The 17,366-nt window shown below is 45.8% G+C and overlaps 1 protein-coding gene across 2 annotated transcripts in view; it reads left to right on the plus strand.

Moving 5' to 3' along the window:
* The first annotated feature begins 4,586 nt into the window (after positions 1-4,586).
* Positions 4,587-17,366, plus strand: part of PRKCB (protein kinase C beta) — a 328,830-nt gene continuing 316,050 nt past the window's right edge. Inside the window, exons 1-2 of one of the 2 annotated variants that reach the window (XM_003795734.2) lie at positions 4,587-4,949; positions 5,885-5,916. In XM_003795734.2, the coding sequence (XP_003795782.1) occupies positions 4,777-4,949; positions 5,885-5,916 (205 nt within the window). In that variant the 5' untranslated portion in view covers positions 4,587-4,776. The remainder of the gene's footprint in view (positions 4,950-5,884; positions 5,917-17,366) is intronic. The other variant, XM_003795735.3, reaches the window with a different exon arrangement.

The following is a 17,366-nucleotide window of genomic DNA, read 5'->3' on the forward strand; positions in this document are numbered from 1 at the left end:
CCTTAGTGAGGATACCTTTTATGTATGGAGTCGCTTTTTCCTTGGTGCTTTCAAGATTCTCTCTTTGTCTTCCAACAGTTTGAGTATAATGTGTGAGTCTTTTTGAGTTAATCTTACTTGGAGTTTTTTGAGCTTCTTGGATGTTTATATTCATGTCTTTCATCAAAAAGTTTCAGTCATTATTTCTTCACCTAATGTCTCAAAGAATTCCTTTTCCTCTTCTCCTTCTGAGACTCCCACAATGCATATATTGCTTAATGATGTTCCACAGGTCCCTTAGGCTCTGTTCACTTTTCTTCATCATTTTTCTTTATGTTCCTCAGATTCGGTGATTTTAATTGACCTCTATTCAAATTTGCAGATTTATTCTTGCCTACTTAAATATAACTTTGAATGTCTTTGGTGAATCACAGTAGGGAGGCTGAGGCAAGAGGATTGCTTGAGCCCAGGAAACATAGTCATAGTGTAAATCCAGCCTGGGCAACATAGCAAGACCCTTTCTCTAAAAAGGAAAACAAAAATTTTCATTTCATTTAGTGTATTTTCAGCTCTAGAGTTTCTTTTGGGTTTCTTTTTAGGTTTTCTCCAGTGATATTTTCATTTTGTTTAGGCACTGTGTTCTTGTCTTTAATTCTTTGAGCATATTTAAAACCGTTTTAAAGTCATTGTCTAGTAGGCTTACCATCTGGTCATTCTCTGGGACAATTTCTGTTGGTTTATTTATTTTTTTCTTTTTAATAGGCCATATTAAGTGGGCACAGTGGCTCATGCCTATAATCCTAGTACTCTGGGAGGCCAAGGTGGGAGCATCCCTTGGGCTCAGGAGTTGGAGACCAGCCTGAGCAAGAGTGAGACCCCATCTCTACTACAAATAGAAAAATTAGCCAGGCATCATGGTGGACACCTGTAGTCTCAGCTACTCAGGGGGCTGAGGCAGCAGAGTCACTTAAGTCCAGGGGTTTGAGTTTGTTGTGAGCTAGGCTGAGGACATGGCCCTCTAGTTTAGGCAGCAGAGTAAGACTATCAAAAAAAAAAGCCATATTTTCCTGTTTCTTGATATTAGTTTTTAGTTATAATTATTAGTAGTTTAGGGTAACCTCAAGAACTCTTTAACTTTTCCAAGCTTCTGTTTCCTCTTATATCAGGCAGAAATTGTGACATTATATTTTGAGACAGAATAGTGGCCTCTCAAAAGGTATATTCATATTGTAATTCCTGGAACTTGTGAATGTTATCTTATTTGTAAAAAGGCTCTTTGCAGATGTAACTAAGTTAAGGATTTTGAGATGAAGCGATCATCCCAGATTATCTAGGTGAGCCCTAAATCCAATGACCAGTGTCCTTATAAGATATATACAGGTGATATTAGACAAACAGAAGAGAAGAGAGACACACAGAAGAGAAGGCTATGTGAAGACAGAGAAAAGATTGGAGTTAATGTTCCCATAAGCCAAGGGAGCAAAGGAATGCTGTCAGCTGCCAGACAGTGGAAGAGGTGAGGAAGGATTCTCCTCTAAAGTCCCCAGAGCGAGTGTGGCCCTATTGATACCTTCATGAACTATGAAAGAATACATTCTTATTACTTTTAGATTTCCAATTTGTGGGAATGAAGTACATAGGTCTGGACTGAAGAGATCTTGGACTCCATTCTCAGCTAGAGCAACATACCACATCTTGCCCCAGAAATCTGTCAAGTGGCCAGTATGCATTCCCTTATGGGCTGAGTGGACCAGTGGGTGCTCTGATGACCTGGAGGGCCCATACACAGTCTAGAGGGAGCTGCTGGCATGTAGCTCCACAAGGCATCATGTCACGGTGTCCTTATCTCTTGCTTCATCTACTTGCAGTTAACCTCTTCACTGCTCCTCCTGCTTCCATCTTTTGTCTTCTACAACTTATTTTCTGCATAACAGCTAGAGTAATCTTTAAAAAAAAATAGGTCAGATCAAGCCACTCCTCTGCTTCCTACCTTCCAATGGCTTCCATACACTGGAGTGAAATCTAAGCTCCTTACCACATTTATAAGGCCCCACAGGGCCCTACTACCTCCCTGACCCCAACTTAGACGTGCTCTCTTCTTAGTCCACTCCAGCCACAGGCGTCTTCTCACTATTTCAACAACATGCTGACAAAAGTCCTTCCTCAGGCTCTATGTCTTTATGATGCTTTATTTTACACCATGAATCTCTATACCACCCAATATTGATTTGCCAGTTGATTAAGCTTTTGTCCATTCCTTCCCGCCTCCTCCATTAGACTATAAACTCCATGAGGGCAGAGACTTTTGTCTGGTTTATTTAACAGTGTCTGGAGCAGCACATAGTAGGTGCTTAATAAACATTTGCTGATTGAATAAACAAATAAATGAGTCCAAGAATGCAAGCTCCATTTAGCCGTATCTTTTTTCTTAGAGAAGTCAGAATCTGGATATTTAGGTAAAATTCTATGATATGTGAGCTAAAAAAGAAATCACTGGGCTGGCTAATAAGGAGTATCCAAAGGCCACCAGTTTGAGACCCTCGACCTATGGGGATCTGAAACCGCATTTCCCATCCTTAGCTGGCGCAGTCTCTTTAGGAACAGAGTGTCTTTTCTTGATCCACCAGCTCTCATATCTCCAGGTCCAGGCACCATGAGGCACTGTTTGTTGTTCCAGACCAAAGTCATTCAGGGCACCTCATTCAAAAGGCAGGATGTGGGCTGTGAGCTTCCAGCTCATCAGTTCAAAGGAAATCTACTTCAGCAGCATTGTCTCCTGGGATGTTTCCCAAGCCTATCTGGGAGGTGGTGGGACCTCTTAAAGGACTAATAATAGACAGGCACATCCAGTCTCCCAAACATGTCAACCTTAAAAGTGAATGCTATTTTTACCTTGTTACCTTTGAATTACTATGTAGGGGAAGGACATTCTCTTACTGCAGACCTTGCTCTCTACATGCTACCCAATAATGACTTACCACTCAGCAGCTTCCAGGCAAAATTGTCATAGTGAGACTAGAGCTCATTCAACTCCATCTTGCCCTCCTTCATCCCCCATTACTCAGGTCCATCCTTTTGTCACCAGTATGCTTTGTAGTTAGGCCAGCCCAACCACCACTCAGCAACGGTGTGACTGTGGGTGGACATCTTAATCACTCTGAGCCTTACCAGCCTTCCCCATGAGGAAAGTTACCCAATCTACATAAGGTTGTTTGTGTGTGTGCATGGAGGGGGCGGGGAGCAAGATAAATAAGACAACTTAAGTACCTGACACCCATCAAGTATTGATGTTTATTATTGAACACCTACTGGGCATGAAGTGGTGCTGTCTTTTAAGTCTCCATTCATTCACTTGTTCATCCACTCACTCATTCAACCAATATTTATTGTGTTCTTAGGACGTGTCAAGCACTGTGGTTGGTGCAGAGTGACACTATGGTGGGTAGCCCCCTGCTCTCACAGAGCCTAGCTCCAGCCATAGAGCTCAGAGTCTAATGCAACTCTGGGTTCCCAGAGTCAGGGTCATGGTGGGGCAGGTGTGGCACAGTGCATAGAGAGGGCGCTAAACAGAAGTGAATTACACATCTGGACAATTATTATCCTGTTAAGTTACCTTCAGATTCCATCAAGGTGAGAGTTCTGGTTGGATATTAATGTATTTTTAACATTTCTCTAACATTTGTTAATTTCCTCCCTTCCAAATAAAAGAAGGCCTCAGTCACAGATGCTGTGGACAGATGATAGCACCTGGAGAGACTTTAATAATACAGATCCCTCTTGCTGTTCAAACTCATATAGATCAAACTAGATAGGCTTTTTTTTAGACGATGCACAAATATGACCAGAATTTGTGAAGATGAGTGAGAATGAATGAAATTTGGAGAAATATTGATCTGTTCAAATTTCTCCCTTCCTCCTCCCCTTATTGGCTCTACTTTGAAGTTGGGGAAACTGAGTTTCCTTGCAGAGAGGACGGACAGAAGGTAAGGAGTTCTCTTCTAAAGGCGCAGGCAAGCAAAGCTAAGAATGTTCTTTGTGGTGGAGTTAGATATATATAAAATAAAGATCGCTCCTCCCCTACCTCTGCAGAACGTGTGTGTATGTGTGTGTGTAAGTGCGTGGAGCCACAAGCCATTTCGAATGAGTGACAGCGGGAGCCCATCCCTTCAGAAGACGCGTGCAGAATGACCAATGGGGTGGATGGGGGTTGGATGAGGGTTGGATGGGTACCAGCCCCTCTGCAGAGGCCAGGGTGGAATCCGCGGCGCCCACCCCTTCCTTTCCTCTCCAACCCCCATTAGGTCCTGCAACTATCGGCACTCCCAGAGGGCACCCAAGGTGCTCATCTCTTTAATGCAATCTCGAGCCTAGGACGGGGTGGGGGGGCAAGGCTCAAATCTGACGAACGCAGGCTGCGGTCCCCGCGCCGCAGCGCTGCGGCTGGGAGCCCTTCGCTTGGAGGCCGGCAGCCACCGGAGTGCCAATATGTAAAGCAGCTGGCGGCGCTGGGCGGGGCCTGGGTGCGATGCAAATGAGGAAGGCGGGGCCTTCCCGCGGCTCCTCCTCCCTCCCCCGCAGCTGGGGCCAGCGGTGCCAAGCGCAGCTGGACTAGCGGCCGCAGCTGGGCGAGTGACAGCCCCAGCTCCGCGCGCCGCGGCCGCCAGAGCCGGCGCAGGGGAAGCGCCGCGGCCCCGGCAGCAGCAGCGGCCGCCTCCTCCAACGTCTCCTGGGCCCGCAGCCCGCGGTCCCGCGGCCCCGGGGCCGGCACCTCTCGGGCTCCGGCTCCCCGCGCGCAAGATGGCTGACCCGGCTGCGGGGCCGCCGCCGAGCGAGGGCGAGGAGAGCACTGTGCGCTTCGCCCGCAAAGGCGCTCTCCGGCAGAAGAACGTGCACGAGGTGAAGAACCACAAATTCACCGCCCGCTTCTTCAAGCAGCCCACCTTCTGCAGCCACTGCACCGACTTCATCTGGTGAGCGCGCGCCGGCGCAGGGCACCTTTCCGGGGCCCTCGAGGGCAGCGCCGCGCGCGGGGACCCCCTCTCCGCGCCCTCCGCGCCCCCGAGGGGGAAGAAGCCCCACAGGGACCCTGCACCCTTGGGTTCCCCGCTCCCTCTCTCCCTCCCCAGGTTCCCTAATGGACAGTCCTTCGGGTCCCCTGTCCTGGTCCCAGACGGCCGCCCGCGGTGCTCCTCCTGCCCTCTTTTGCTCTCTGTTGCCTCCCGAGCGCCCAGGGGCAGTGTCCGGCTCAGAGCGCGGGGTGTCTGTCCCTCCTCGGGAAGGCAGCGCCTTGGGTGTCCTCTCGTCCGGGGTTCCCTATCTCTCCTCCTCCTTCCGGGTGTGAGGGGCCCTCATCCCCACCCCTCCTTTCCGGAGGCAGAGCCCTGGGTGTCCCCTCGCTATCTCCCTGCGGGCATGGGGCATCCTTTCCCACTCTGTCTCCTGTGCAGCGCCCGGTGTTATCTCTTAATGTGCCTCCCTGAGGGCCTGGGCTCCCCTTTCCACTCACCAGACCTCCCCCTTCACATCGTTGCGGGCCCCTTTCTGTTCCTTCTCCCTTCATCCATGGGGCATCCTTTCTCCCTTTCTAGTCCCCCCAGGGGACACCACCGCCACCCTCTGGATGGTCTCTATCGCTTCTCTTTCCCCGAGGGTACTCTGGCATCTGTATGGGTAGATCTCCTGCCGCCTTCCACCCCCACTTCGACGGAAACGCTCCCCCCATCCCGCCATCTGGTGGTCTCAGCCTCCTTTCTTCTGCTGGGGTGAGGGGAGATGGGGTTACCGCCCAGCTCACACATACACCCACAAGGGCGGAAGACTCTTGCACCTGGGGGAGAGGGACAGGGGAACTAGCTGGTGGTTGGGCCCCTCCGGCTTCCTGACGTGCCTTCTTCTGCTTTTGCAGGGGCTTCGGGAAGCAGGGATTCCAGTGTCAAGGTAGGAGGCTCTGGGGTTTTCTGTGGAAAAGACTTTGCAGAAGTGACTGAATTGGGCAGAGTGAAGGAATTAGATCTGTCAGAGTGACCTCTCCGGAGGAATCACTCTGTCAGAGTGACCTCTCAGGCATGGAATTCTTCACCACAAAAGGGTCCTTATAAGGTGTGTGTGTGTGTCTGTGTGTGTGTGTGTGTGTAAGGGGCAGTGATGCTCCATCCAGGAAAGGTCCACAGAGCTGGGAAATGCATCCGCCCTTTCTCCCTCCACAGCCGGAGAAGAGTCAAAATCTCATGAATCTATCCTGGCATGGCCAGTCCTGCTTAGGGAGGAAGAGTCTCCAGAGGCCATTTCTGGGAGGACTCATCTTCCCTAATTCCTGCCCCTTTCCCTGCTCATTGTTCTTCTCAGGCTCACAGAGTGAAGTTCTGCTTCTTTCTCTGCCTGGGAGAGGTCTCTGCAGGTGGCTGGCTCCTCTGCAGATGGTGCATCCCCTAGAAAGGCAACTGTGGTTATCCCCTGGGCCTCCTCCCTGTCTGAAAGAAGTTGTTCCAGATGGGGTGCTTCTCAGATCCTACTTTAAATCGCTTTTTCTATCTTCTGGGTAGATACAGGAAGAACTCCAAGTGACTGGTTACCTGAGTCTTTGCATCTGGTTTGCTAATCCTGGACTCGAACCAGTTATGCCAACTTTTGAGCATGTGTGAGGTGGCCTCAGCCATCTTTGAGGATTGTGTCTAAAAGATGGATTGAAAATTGGTTCTCCAGGACCCCATTTCGTGTAGACTTGTTTAGCTCTTCAGATGTCTTAAACACTTTGTGAATTTGATGTCAGCGTTTTAGAAGTGTGCAATTTCACACACACAGCTACATTTCCGACTACAACTTTGCTGAGAAATGGTGCTGCTCTCACGTTAGAACAATTGTTTGGAGGTGAGAACAGCTGTTTTCAGAGACAGGGCAGGTGTTCACCATTTTGCCTCAGTTGATCTGCACCAGATCTGCTTTACCCATTTCTGCCTCCTGTAGGCATTTGAATTCGCCATTTCTGATCTGGAAAGTTTGTTTTTTTGTGTGTGTGTGTTTTGTTCTGTTTTGTCTTGTTACTTTTGGGCCCGGAAAAGGTGAATTTGGGGAGAAATGGCACATTTCTGGGCCGTTGTGTCTTAGGGGTAAATTGACCACTCTGCTGAGCTGGGTTTAAATCTGAAGAAAGTGTTTGAGTGCAGACGAGTCTGAGATGTGATTTAGCATTGACTGATAGTCTGACTGCTGCAGCTCCACCCTCTAGGGAAAAGCAAAGTGATCCTTTTTGAGTGTGGGTGGCATTGTCAGTGGTGCAGCTTATTAACAGCATGGAACTGTTTCCCCCCGCCCCCCAGGTCTGAGCCTGGGTGGGCTCAGCCAGTGAGCCTTGCAGACCTGCCCAGCTTCTCTTAGTGAGATGTGGAGTCTCTGCACCACACCAGAGGACTCCCCAACTCCCTTTAAGTAGCAAGAACTTAGGCTTTAGTGCAGTTTGGATTGTTTTCTAGAACTTTGACCTTCATGTAAAACACTGATAGTGTCTCGATGGCAGAATGTGTAATTTCTCCTTTGAGGTTGCCTTTCACTTCCATGAACTGGTTTCTGTCTTGGTCTCTTGCTGAGGTCAGGGGGTGATTTTTAAACGTGTTTACCACAGCTTTTCTAGCTACCTTCTTTGCTGTGGCTAATGGCTGGGAAAGTCACTCTGGGATGTGTGTGGCATGACACATCTGAAGCAGGAGATTCTTTTATTCAAAGCCTGGACAATAGGATAGGAATTTTCTGGTGTTATGAGAAAAAGGCAGAATTAAAGTTTCTAATGAAATATGACCACTTTGGAGATAGTTTTATTTATTTATTTATTTATTTATTTATTTATTGAGACAGAGCCTCAAGCTATCCCCCTGGGTAGAGTACCGTGGTATCACAGCTCACAGCAACTTCCAACTCCATCACAGCTCACAGCAACCTCCAACTCCTGGGCTCAAGCGAGTCTCCTGCTCCATGTCCCAAGTAGCTGGGATCACAGGCGCCCGCCACAACACCTCACTATTTTTTTTTGGTTGCAGCCGTCATTGTTATTTGGCAGGCCTGGGCTGGATTCGAACCCGCCACCTTAGGTGTATGTGGCTGGCGCCTTAGCCACTTGAGCCACAGGCGCCAAGCCAATATGACCACTTTGGAGATAGACGTGTCTATTATTTTTTAATTGCCATTCTCCAGAGACACTATTGAGTAGTGGGTATGCACACAGGCTACTGGGCAACCCCTGGGAGCTTGAATTCTGGCTTTGAGACTTCCTAGGCATATTTGCTTCTCTCTATCTCAGGTCCTTATCTATAAAACAGGACCAATAATCTACTTTAGAGTTGCTGAGCAGCTCCAAGTCATGGCATTATTCAAGATGCTTAGACCAAGGCTGGGCATGGTGGCTCATGCCTGTAATCCTAGCACACTGGAAGGCCGAGGCGAGTGGATTGCTTGAGCTCAGAAGTTCAAGACCAGCCTGAGCAAGAGCAAGACCCCATCTGTAAAAATAGCTGGGCATTGTGGCAGGAGCCTTTCATCCCAGCTACAAGGGAGGCTGAGGCAAGAGGATCTCTTGAGCCCAAGAGTTTGAGGTTGCTGTGAGCTGTGACACTGCGGCACTCTACTGAGGGTGACAAAATGAGACTCTGTCTCAAAAAACCCCCAAAAAACAAAAAATCCCAAACCAAACAAAAACAACAGCAACAAAAACCCAGAACAAGATGCTTAGACTAAAGCTTGCTACAGAGTTAGCATTCTGAAAATATCAGCTCTTGTAATTGTCCCTAAAATACCCTGATGGTGGGGCAGCTGGTGCGAGAGAAGACTGGCTCTACAGGATAGCTTTGCTATGGAACCAGCTGCCATGGAAGAGTCAAAATCCAGCTGTGAACATTTAGTCACCCCATGTCACTGCTTTCTTCAACAGTGGATTCTGTTTGAGTAGGAATAGGGAGGAGTGAGGCAAAGGTGGGGCCGTTGGCAGTCTTTGACACTGGGATGCTTAGAATGGGGACATCCAGGAGGGAGGGAAGTTTATCCTTGGTCCTCAGCATTGCTTGGGACTAATTCTGGAATCATAAAGGAGTTCCTTATTATCTGAGTATTTTTGGTACCAAGTATCATATTTCTTCTGAAAGTGAATCTGCCTAAAATGGAATTCACAGTTTAAGCAAAACACATAAGGTTTTATTTTCTCACCTAAGTCAGCAGTCCAGAGCCCAGGTCCTTAGGTTCCCTTTAGCTTTCTGCTCTCCCATCCCTAGGGCATGACAATTATCTCTTGGTCCCAGAAGGATGTTAGACTCTCCAGCCATCACTCTCTTCTTTTAGCCAGCAGGAAGGCAGAAAAGGGTAAAGAAAGGCAAAAGACACATTGTTGGTGTTACTGAGGGAAGTTGCTCCAGATACTTCTGCCTGTATCCTGTTAGCTAGGACTTAGTCACATACCCACAGCTTGTTGCAAGGGAGCATGTGGGAAATGTGTTTATTTCAGGTAGCCACTATTTAGGGGGTGCTTCCATTTCAAAAGTAGAAGCGGAGAGCGGACATAGTCTCTACCACTCTTGGGTAGAAGGTGTGGGGTGATCATAAGTCAAAGAAACCACTGAGAGCTGCCTCCATGCTCCTTATACTGTCATGGAAATTGGGGATGCTGTTAGAGGTTGGGAGGGGAAGGATGGAAAGTCTATAAACTGTGGGAAATTATGGATTTATGTGTGATCAGGGGAGCTTAAAAATAGGTTTTCTTGCTTTTGTCCTACTGGAGGACAAAACTCTAGGTTGGCAATCACATAATTTCTCACTTTTTGTTTTCATTCTATTTTTTACAAAAGCAGTATCTGTAGTTGACGTTCCCTGGTGGCAGGGAACTGGGGCTGAAGCTCCCCATTGTGAAACTGCTTAAATTCTGGGTTAGAAGTGGGAGTCCTTAGACAAGCAAGGCAGGCATGTCTTCCTGGCATTCTTTAGAGGAGCTTAGAACCGGCGTTCGTGCATTTATTTATTTATTTACTTACATATTTATTTATACAGAGTCTTACTTTGTCACCTTTGGTAGAGTGCTCTGTCATCATAGCTCACAGCAACCTCAAACTCTTGGGCTTAAGTAATCCTCTTGCCTCAGCCTACCAAGTAGCTGGGACTACAGGTGCCCGCCACAACATCGAGATGAGGTCTCGCTTTGGCTCAGGCTGGTCTGGAACTCATGAGCTCAGGCAATCCATCTGCCTCGGCCTCCCAGAGTGTTAGGATTTCAGGCGTGGGCCACTGGGCCCAGCCCTTTTGTGCTTTTATTGTAATTACGACAAGCCAATAGGTAGAACTAGACTCTTACCCCAAGCCAACTTTGCAGTTTGGCAGAGAGAAAAACTTTTTTTTTTAAAAAACTTAACTTCAGTAGAAATAGGGGAGGAGTAAAATATAAAGTATCAGAATTTGTAGCGTGGGACTGGAGTCAGATAGAGTTGGGCATGAATCTCTGATCTGGCACTGTGTGACCTTGGGCAAGTCATCCCGTACAGTAACTTTGGTCTCCTCATCTGCAAAGTGGGGGGTAATAGTACCTACCTCATAGGATTATGGTGAAGCGTCATGAGGTAGTGCAAAAAAATGTCCACAGTAAGTATCAGTGACTCTAAGTGAGACCATCATTATTACTGGATTAGCTGTAGAAAACTGTCAAAGTGGGACAGAGTTAATTTCAGAACTCATTAAATGACTATGCTTCTTTCTTGGACTTAGATGGGTTTTCTTCTTAGCTATGTTCCTTCATAGGTTGTGGGTAATACTAGTGAGAACACAGTTCAGTATCTGGGCCCAGAGAGCCGGGTTTGGTTAGCATTGCCTTTCCTCGTGAGAAAAATCTGAACTTGCCATGGACTCTCTAGAAAAACCCCAGTGCACTAATTTTCTGACTATGAAAAACTAGAACTGATGATTATAATGAGTAAATTGGCTCTTCCCTTTCTAGTGTAGCTTAGAAAACACGTTTTTAAAACCTCCCAATTGATATTATTCTTAAAAAAATTCAAAGCATTAGGGCAGTGCCTGTGGCTCAAAGGAGTAGGGCGCTAGCCCCATATATTGGAGGTGGTGGGTTCAAACCCAACCCAGGCCAAAAACTGAAAAAACAAAAAAACAAAAACAAAAAACAAACAAAAAAAACCTTCAAAGCATTGCATGAACTCTGTCGTTGTCGTTATTCAGTAATATCAACACTATAGGATATAGATTTGTTTTAGTGTATGTTTAATGCATATATATTAAAATAGTATGTACTTTTTTTAAACAACAAAAATAAATCTAAGACTAATTTTATTTTTGGCATGGTTTTCCCTCCAAGCTTAGGGTAAGACACCGTGCACTCCAGGTTGAACTTTCTCAGTGAAATCATAAAGAGGACCATTATTTAACAAAAATAACCAAGTCAGGCTGCAAGTTATTAGAGGTAGGTTCTATTGTTTCACTTCCTTTTCTTCCCAGAGGCAGATCTCAGAGGCCTGTGAGCCAAACTCCACTCACCTTTCGGCTTATTCTGCATGTGTCCTGCGGGTTTCTATGTGAATAAAAGGTAGCGGCTTTTTGAGTTCATGTTTGATGATTTGACTTTTTTCTTTTTCCCACCTGAAGCGGGATTTCAGGCTCAGTGTCCCAGTTGAAATAGAATCTTTGAGTGGGTTAATGCTGGGTCTTAAAAAGGAGAGCTGATTTGATGGAGAGGCAATAGCAAATTCATTTTTCCCTGTAGAGCACTCCAGGGAAACCTAAAGCTTTGTCACTGGGCAACAGAATGCCTTTCTAAGTAAATACGGAAAGTATGACCTTTGAAAATCTAGTTGATAACGATATACAAGTTCTTCGAAACTAATTTTTAAAAATATATTATTTCTAAGAGCTAGAGATGCTGCAGGTACTGCCCAGAACCAGATGCAGTCTGTTTATAGTGTATCTAGGTCAATAAATAAAAGTACATAAGAGAAGGCAGTTGGTCAAAATATAAACTAAAGGTTTGAAGATAATTTATACACATTCTTGTTATTGGAGTTTCTCTTTCTCCTCTCTGTCTCTGTCTATCATTCTGTCTCTTTCTGTCTGTTCTCTCTCTTTTTCATACACGTGTATATACACACATGTATGCATGCATGTAGATACACATGTACATACACATGTGTACACATATGTAAATAAATCAGTATATCATAATTTTGAGAATATGCATCTCCTTTTGATACTTTCTAGCTATAGGTAGTTACATTACTAAGTGTAATTTAAAATCCATCATCTGGTCTTTTGGGTCTTTAGTCCTTCTTGGGTGGGTAAGGGGATCTGCTGAAATCTTTATCCCCCCTGGCTAATGCCTTCAAAGGTTTGGTCCTTTGTGACTTTTGGCACTTGATCTAATATCATGAGTTATTTGACTTCATTCATCCAATCTCCCCATTGAAATTGTGTGATATTTTGTAGACAGGATGTTGGTCGTTTAATAGAGAATACGTCATCTACAGTGTTTATATATGGCATTTGGAGGTATTAAGGTTGCTTGAAAATTCAGTATGAAATTCGTCTACTTATCATGTCCATCCTTCTGTTTATCCATCCGTCCCTCCATCCATCATTCCATTTATCCCTCTGTCCATCCATGCATGCATTCATCCACACATCCATCCATCCATCCTTCCATAAGATGTTCACTGATTAAGTTCTTTGTGACAGGAAGTATTTTAGATGTAGGGAACACAATGGTGAATGAGATTGAGAAGCTCTGTGGTCATGGAGCTTAGGATGTAGTTCAGGGAGATCAGATACTCTACAGATCATTGCACTAATATGTAATTGCATTTTTGATAAGTTCTTAGAAGGAAAGGAACTGAGGGCTCTGAGAATGTACGATGGAAGGCTAACCCCTTGGGGGTGCAGTCAGTGAAATCTTTGGTTGGAGAATTAAAAAGAAAAGCCCAACTTTTCATTTCCGTCCTCTGAGGTAATTGGAGAAAGTCTGAGTTGTCACAGAGCCAGAGCTAAAAATCCGTATTGTAAAACTGCTCACATAAAGCTATGCAAGAGCATACCTTTGTAACATGCCGTGGAGAAACCCTGAATCTTTGTGCCATGGCTGCAAGGGAGATGAGTATTTGGTAGAGCTAGACTGCTATCCTAAAGTGGCTTCTCTCTCAGTTTGACAGAGAACTTTGTCTCCTCTTAGTTAATAACTCCGCTAATGAGGTGACTTCCTTTTTGTTAAGGGTTGCAGTTTGAGGTGGCTGTTCTAAAGTAGAAAAATCAGACAATTTCAGAGGTGGAGGAGCAAGCCTGAGTCAATAGATTGAAAATAAATAAAAAGAGAAAAGCATTTCAGTGAGAGGTATTTTGAGCTGAAAGCCAGTTTTCTGGGGACATAGGGTTATTCTCATTGCCTCCCAAATACCTTCCTCACCCTCGTCCATATCTGATATGCTACTATTGTTTGTTCCCATGGCTTAGGTGGTATTTTCTCTTGTCTAGAAGATCATTTTTAAGTAATTTCACAATGAACAGCATTAAATCACATAGGGAGAAAGATCCTTTGTCAATGTTTTTTCTATCTTTTTGATTTCATGAAGGGAAAAGTCTCAGTTTGGTGCTGATGTGGCTTTAACATCTTTGTAACACAAATCTGGACACTTAGTAAATATCCCCTTAGTATTCTTTATTTTTTTGTTATAAATGCACTACAGGCAATTATGAGAATTTAAAGATATGTTAGTTTCTACCTGAAAACCAACTTGCACTTTTACCTAATATTGAGTCTGGGCCTGTTCCACCTCTGGGCTTGATCTTGTACTGGCTGTTCCTCCTCGTGAATAGGGATGAAAAGTCCTCCTCAATGTTCCAGAGGACTGAAAGGCACAGTCACAGCAGGGTCTTGGTAGAGACGGCAGGAGGTAGGCATCTAGGTACTTTAAAAAATTTATTGGCTCGGTGCCTGTGGCTCAAGCGGCTAAGGTGCCAGCCACATACACCTAAGGTGGCAGGATCGAATCCAGCCCGGGCCCGCCAAACAACTATGATGGCTGCAACCAAAAAAAAAAAAAAAAAAAAAACCCGGGCGTTGTGGTGGGCACCTGTGGTCCCAGCTACTTGGGAGGCTGAGGCAGGAGACTCGCTTGAGCCCAGGAGTTGGAGGTTGCTGTGAGCTGTGATGCCATGGCACTCTACCCAGGGGGACAGCTTGAGGCTCTGTCTTAAAAAAAAAAAAAATTATTTATAGAGATGGGAGTCTTGCAATTTTGCCCAGCCCGGTCTTAAACTTCTGGCCTCAAGCAATCCTCCCGCCTGGGCTTCCCTGACATTTTAGTTGTCCTTTGTCCTGCTCGTTTTCGTGTCCTGGGTATCTCATCTCCCCTCAGTCCACATGCAGAAAGGTGCCCTCCTGGGAACTCAAACCCTGACCAGAAGGGCTCTGATCCTTTCCTGTTCAGTCTTGGCATTTTTATCTACTAGATGGAAATTAACTGGTTCAAGATATGCAAAATCACCACGTTCCTGGGGTGGGGGGGGATTCTAGTATTTCTTTTTTCCTTTCACTTTGCTAATGCCCAGAGATCAGACCTTGGGCTTCTAGAGAGGCAGTATACAACTGGGCTTGAGCATTCAGGTCCCCAAATCAAACAGACCTGATTTTAAATGCAGGCGCTGTCTCCCCAGGCTTTGTGACATTGGGATAGGTAAAACATGATCCTGCCTTTATTTACTTATCCATCTATCCATCCATCTGACCATGCTTCCATCTTTCCATTCACTCTTCCATCTAGCTATCTATCCATCTATTCATTTATTCAATCACTATTTACTGAGTGCCTATCAGGTACCAGGCACTGGAACTACAGCAAGGAACAAAACAGAGTCCCTAACTTCATGGAATTTACATTCTAGCAGAAGGAGGACAGTACTACATAAACAGTGTAGAACAAATACATTATCTCATGTCAGGTTGCAATATGGGGTTCGAAGAGAAGTAACACAGGTCCTTGCCCTTGAAGATTCCCCTGGTCTTTTTGAAGGAAGAATAGCACATGGCCAATTAGTTCTGGGACATAATGAAAAGTGCTACCCCAAGGGTGTAAAAACGCTTTGGCTGACATCCTTGCTCCTCCTGGGAGGGGTGGAGAAGATTCCACAGAGGAGGTGACATTTGTGAACAGTCTTAACAGCAGGAGTACAAGTTCCCAGATTGACAAGGGGGTGGAGGCCAGGGAGGGCATTTCAGGCAGAGGAGAGCCCTCGTTGAGACAAGGAGGCGAGAACGGGGCGCACGCCGGGAACAGGAAGAGGAGAGTGTGAGGGAGGAGCTGGTGGGAGATGAACGTCACACACAGGAGGGTTTGGCCCTTGCGAAGGCAGTGTAGTGACTAGGAAGTGGTTGTTGTCATTGCTTTAAAGCGGGATGTGTGGGGGTGAGTGAATTGGCCAAATGTTTGAAAAAGAGGAGCATGAGATGCCTTTTGAAATAATAACTCCTATGACTCAAATTTTGAAATTCTAGGCTTGTGGAGTTGGAGGTCAGGCAGGAAACACTGAAATGACCACTTAGCAGCCACGGGGCCGGGGGTGGGGGCGCATTACCGAGGCACCTGGGGCTGCAGCTATTTCTTACATCCTAAAGAGACATTTGGCATTCTGTGTCAGTCATATTGTTGATCCTTCTATTTTGGGGGTGGTTACTAGGTTATTTTTATGGTTCTAACAATAGGGACATCTCCCTACTGCATCCTTCGGCGCAGTGGAGGGCCATAGAAATGAGTTTTCTCCGAAAGGAATCCTCCCACTCCCTCTCTACTGCTGTCACTTACCTAGTGGCACGTGTTCCCTGAGCACATGCTGCACACGGTGGTGAGGAGACGGAAAGGCCTCGGTTTAAGTCTGGACTTCTTGTTGTGGGACCTTGAGCAAGTTATTTAACCTCTTTCAGCTTTTGTGTCTTCACAGCTAAAAGGAAATAATAATAGTACCTGGTCTGTGGGATGCACGCGTAGTGTTTCCTTAGCACCCTGCCTGACGTACAATCAGCACTTGATAAACGGCAGCTATTTCTGTTCTTTCCTGGGACCGGGCACAGTCCTTGTCCTTACTGAGCTTATAATCTTGTTGGGGAGGCAAGATGAATGCTCCTGAATCAAGGAGACGATGCAAGAGTGGCTGTGCTTACGGGCGGTGGTCAATAGCATTAGCTGCAACTTACAGCAGAACCGAGGGAGACACAGCTGGGGCGGGAGAGGTCATTGGAGCAGGAATGAACACGGTGCTTTCTGAGAAACTCATTCCTGGCTGGCGATGCCTTAATTTGGGGGAAACCTCAGAAAGTTGAATTGATATCTGTGATCGCCCTATCTGCTGACCTCATTTTGAAAATGTATTGGTAGCATTTCAACTTTAAATAGCTTTGTGACCATTTTACCCTTTAAATTTGGGTTCCCTTCATCCTTTGGGTGGAGTGTTGATGTGCTCTTTCGGGTTGAAGAAGCTGGCAAGCAGTGTGGGTGAAGGTGGGGGGCGAGGTCTGTAAGACTGTTGCTTGTTTTGTTGTGACAGTGGAGGTGTTGTATTCATGAGGGCCCTATCTGGTGGGGACCATTCCTTTACAGCAGGCGTCCACAAACTACGGCCCACAGGCCACATGTGGCCTGCCTAGGACATTTATCCAGCCCACTGGCTGTTTTGCCCCCGCTGCCTGTCCTGCTTAGCAGCCAACTCGTCCCAGGGCCCGTAGCCTGGCCCTCCAACGGTCTGAGGCACAGTAAACTGGCACCCTGTTTAAAAAGTTTGAGGACCCCTGCTTAGAGTTTAGGCCATGGGACAAATGAGGATTTTGATAGTTATTTGGATTTCTCTTGTGTATAGTTTTTTAATAGTTATCTAGATAAATTTCACATCAAAATTTATGACTAGGGGTATTAGTAATTTTATCTGGGCTAAACAGTGCACTTAGGGAAGCAGGACTGGCATCTAGAATTGAGAGAAATTTCTTCTTCTTTCAAGTCATCTTTTGGTGCTTGGGTTTCTTTTTAAAAAGAATTTAGTATTAATAGTATTTTTGATTGACAAATCATAATTACATACACATTTAAGGGGTACAGTGTAATGGGTTGACATATATACACAATGTGGCTTGATTAATTAACATATTCATCACCTTGTTTATCTTTTTTTAATAGCGAGACATTTAAAATTGGCTCTCTCAGTTATTCTGAAATTTTTAATACATTGTTATTGACTGTATTACCCTGCATGCAGTAGGTCTTAAGACCTATTCCTCCTGTCTATCTGAAACTTTGTGTCCTTTGATTAACAACTCTCTATCCTCCCCCCCCCCACTTACCCTGGTAACCATTATTCTACTCTCTGTTTACGTGAGTCCAGCT

Source organism: Otolemur garnettii, unplaced genomic scaffold, assembly GCF_000181295.1.
Source record: "Otolemur garnettii isolate 467f Iridium unplaced genomic scaffold, OtoGar3 scaffold00096, whole genome shotgun sequence".
NCBI classification, from domain to species: Eukaryota; Metazoa; Chordata; class Mammalia; order Primates; family Galagidae; genus Otolemur; species Otolemur garnettii.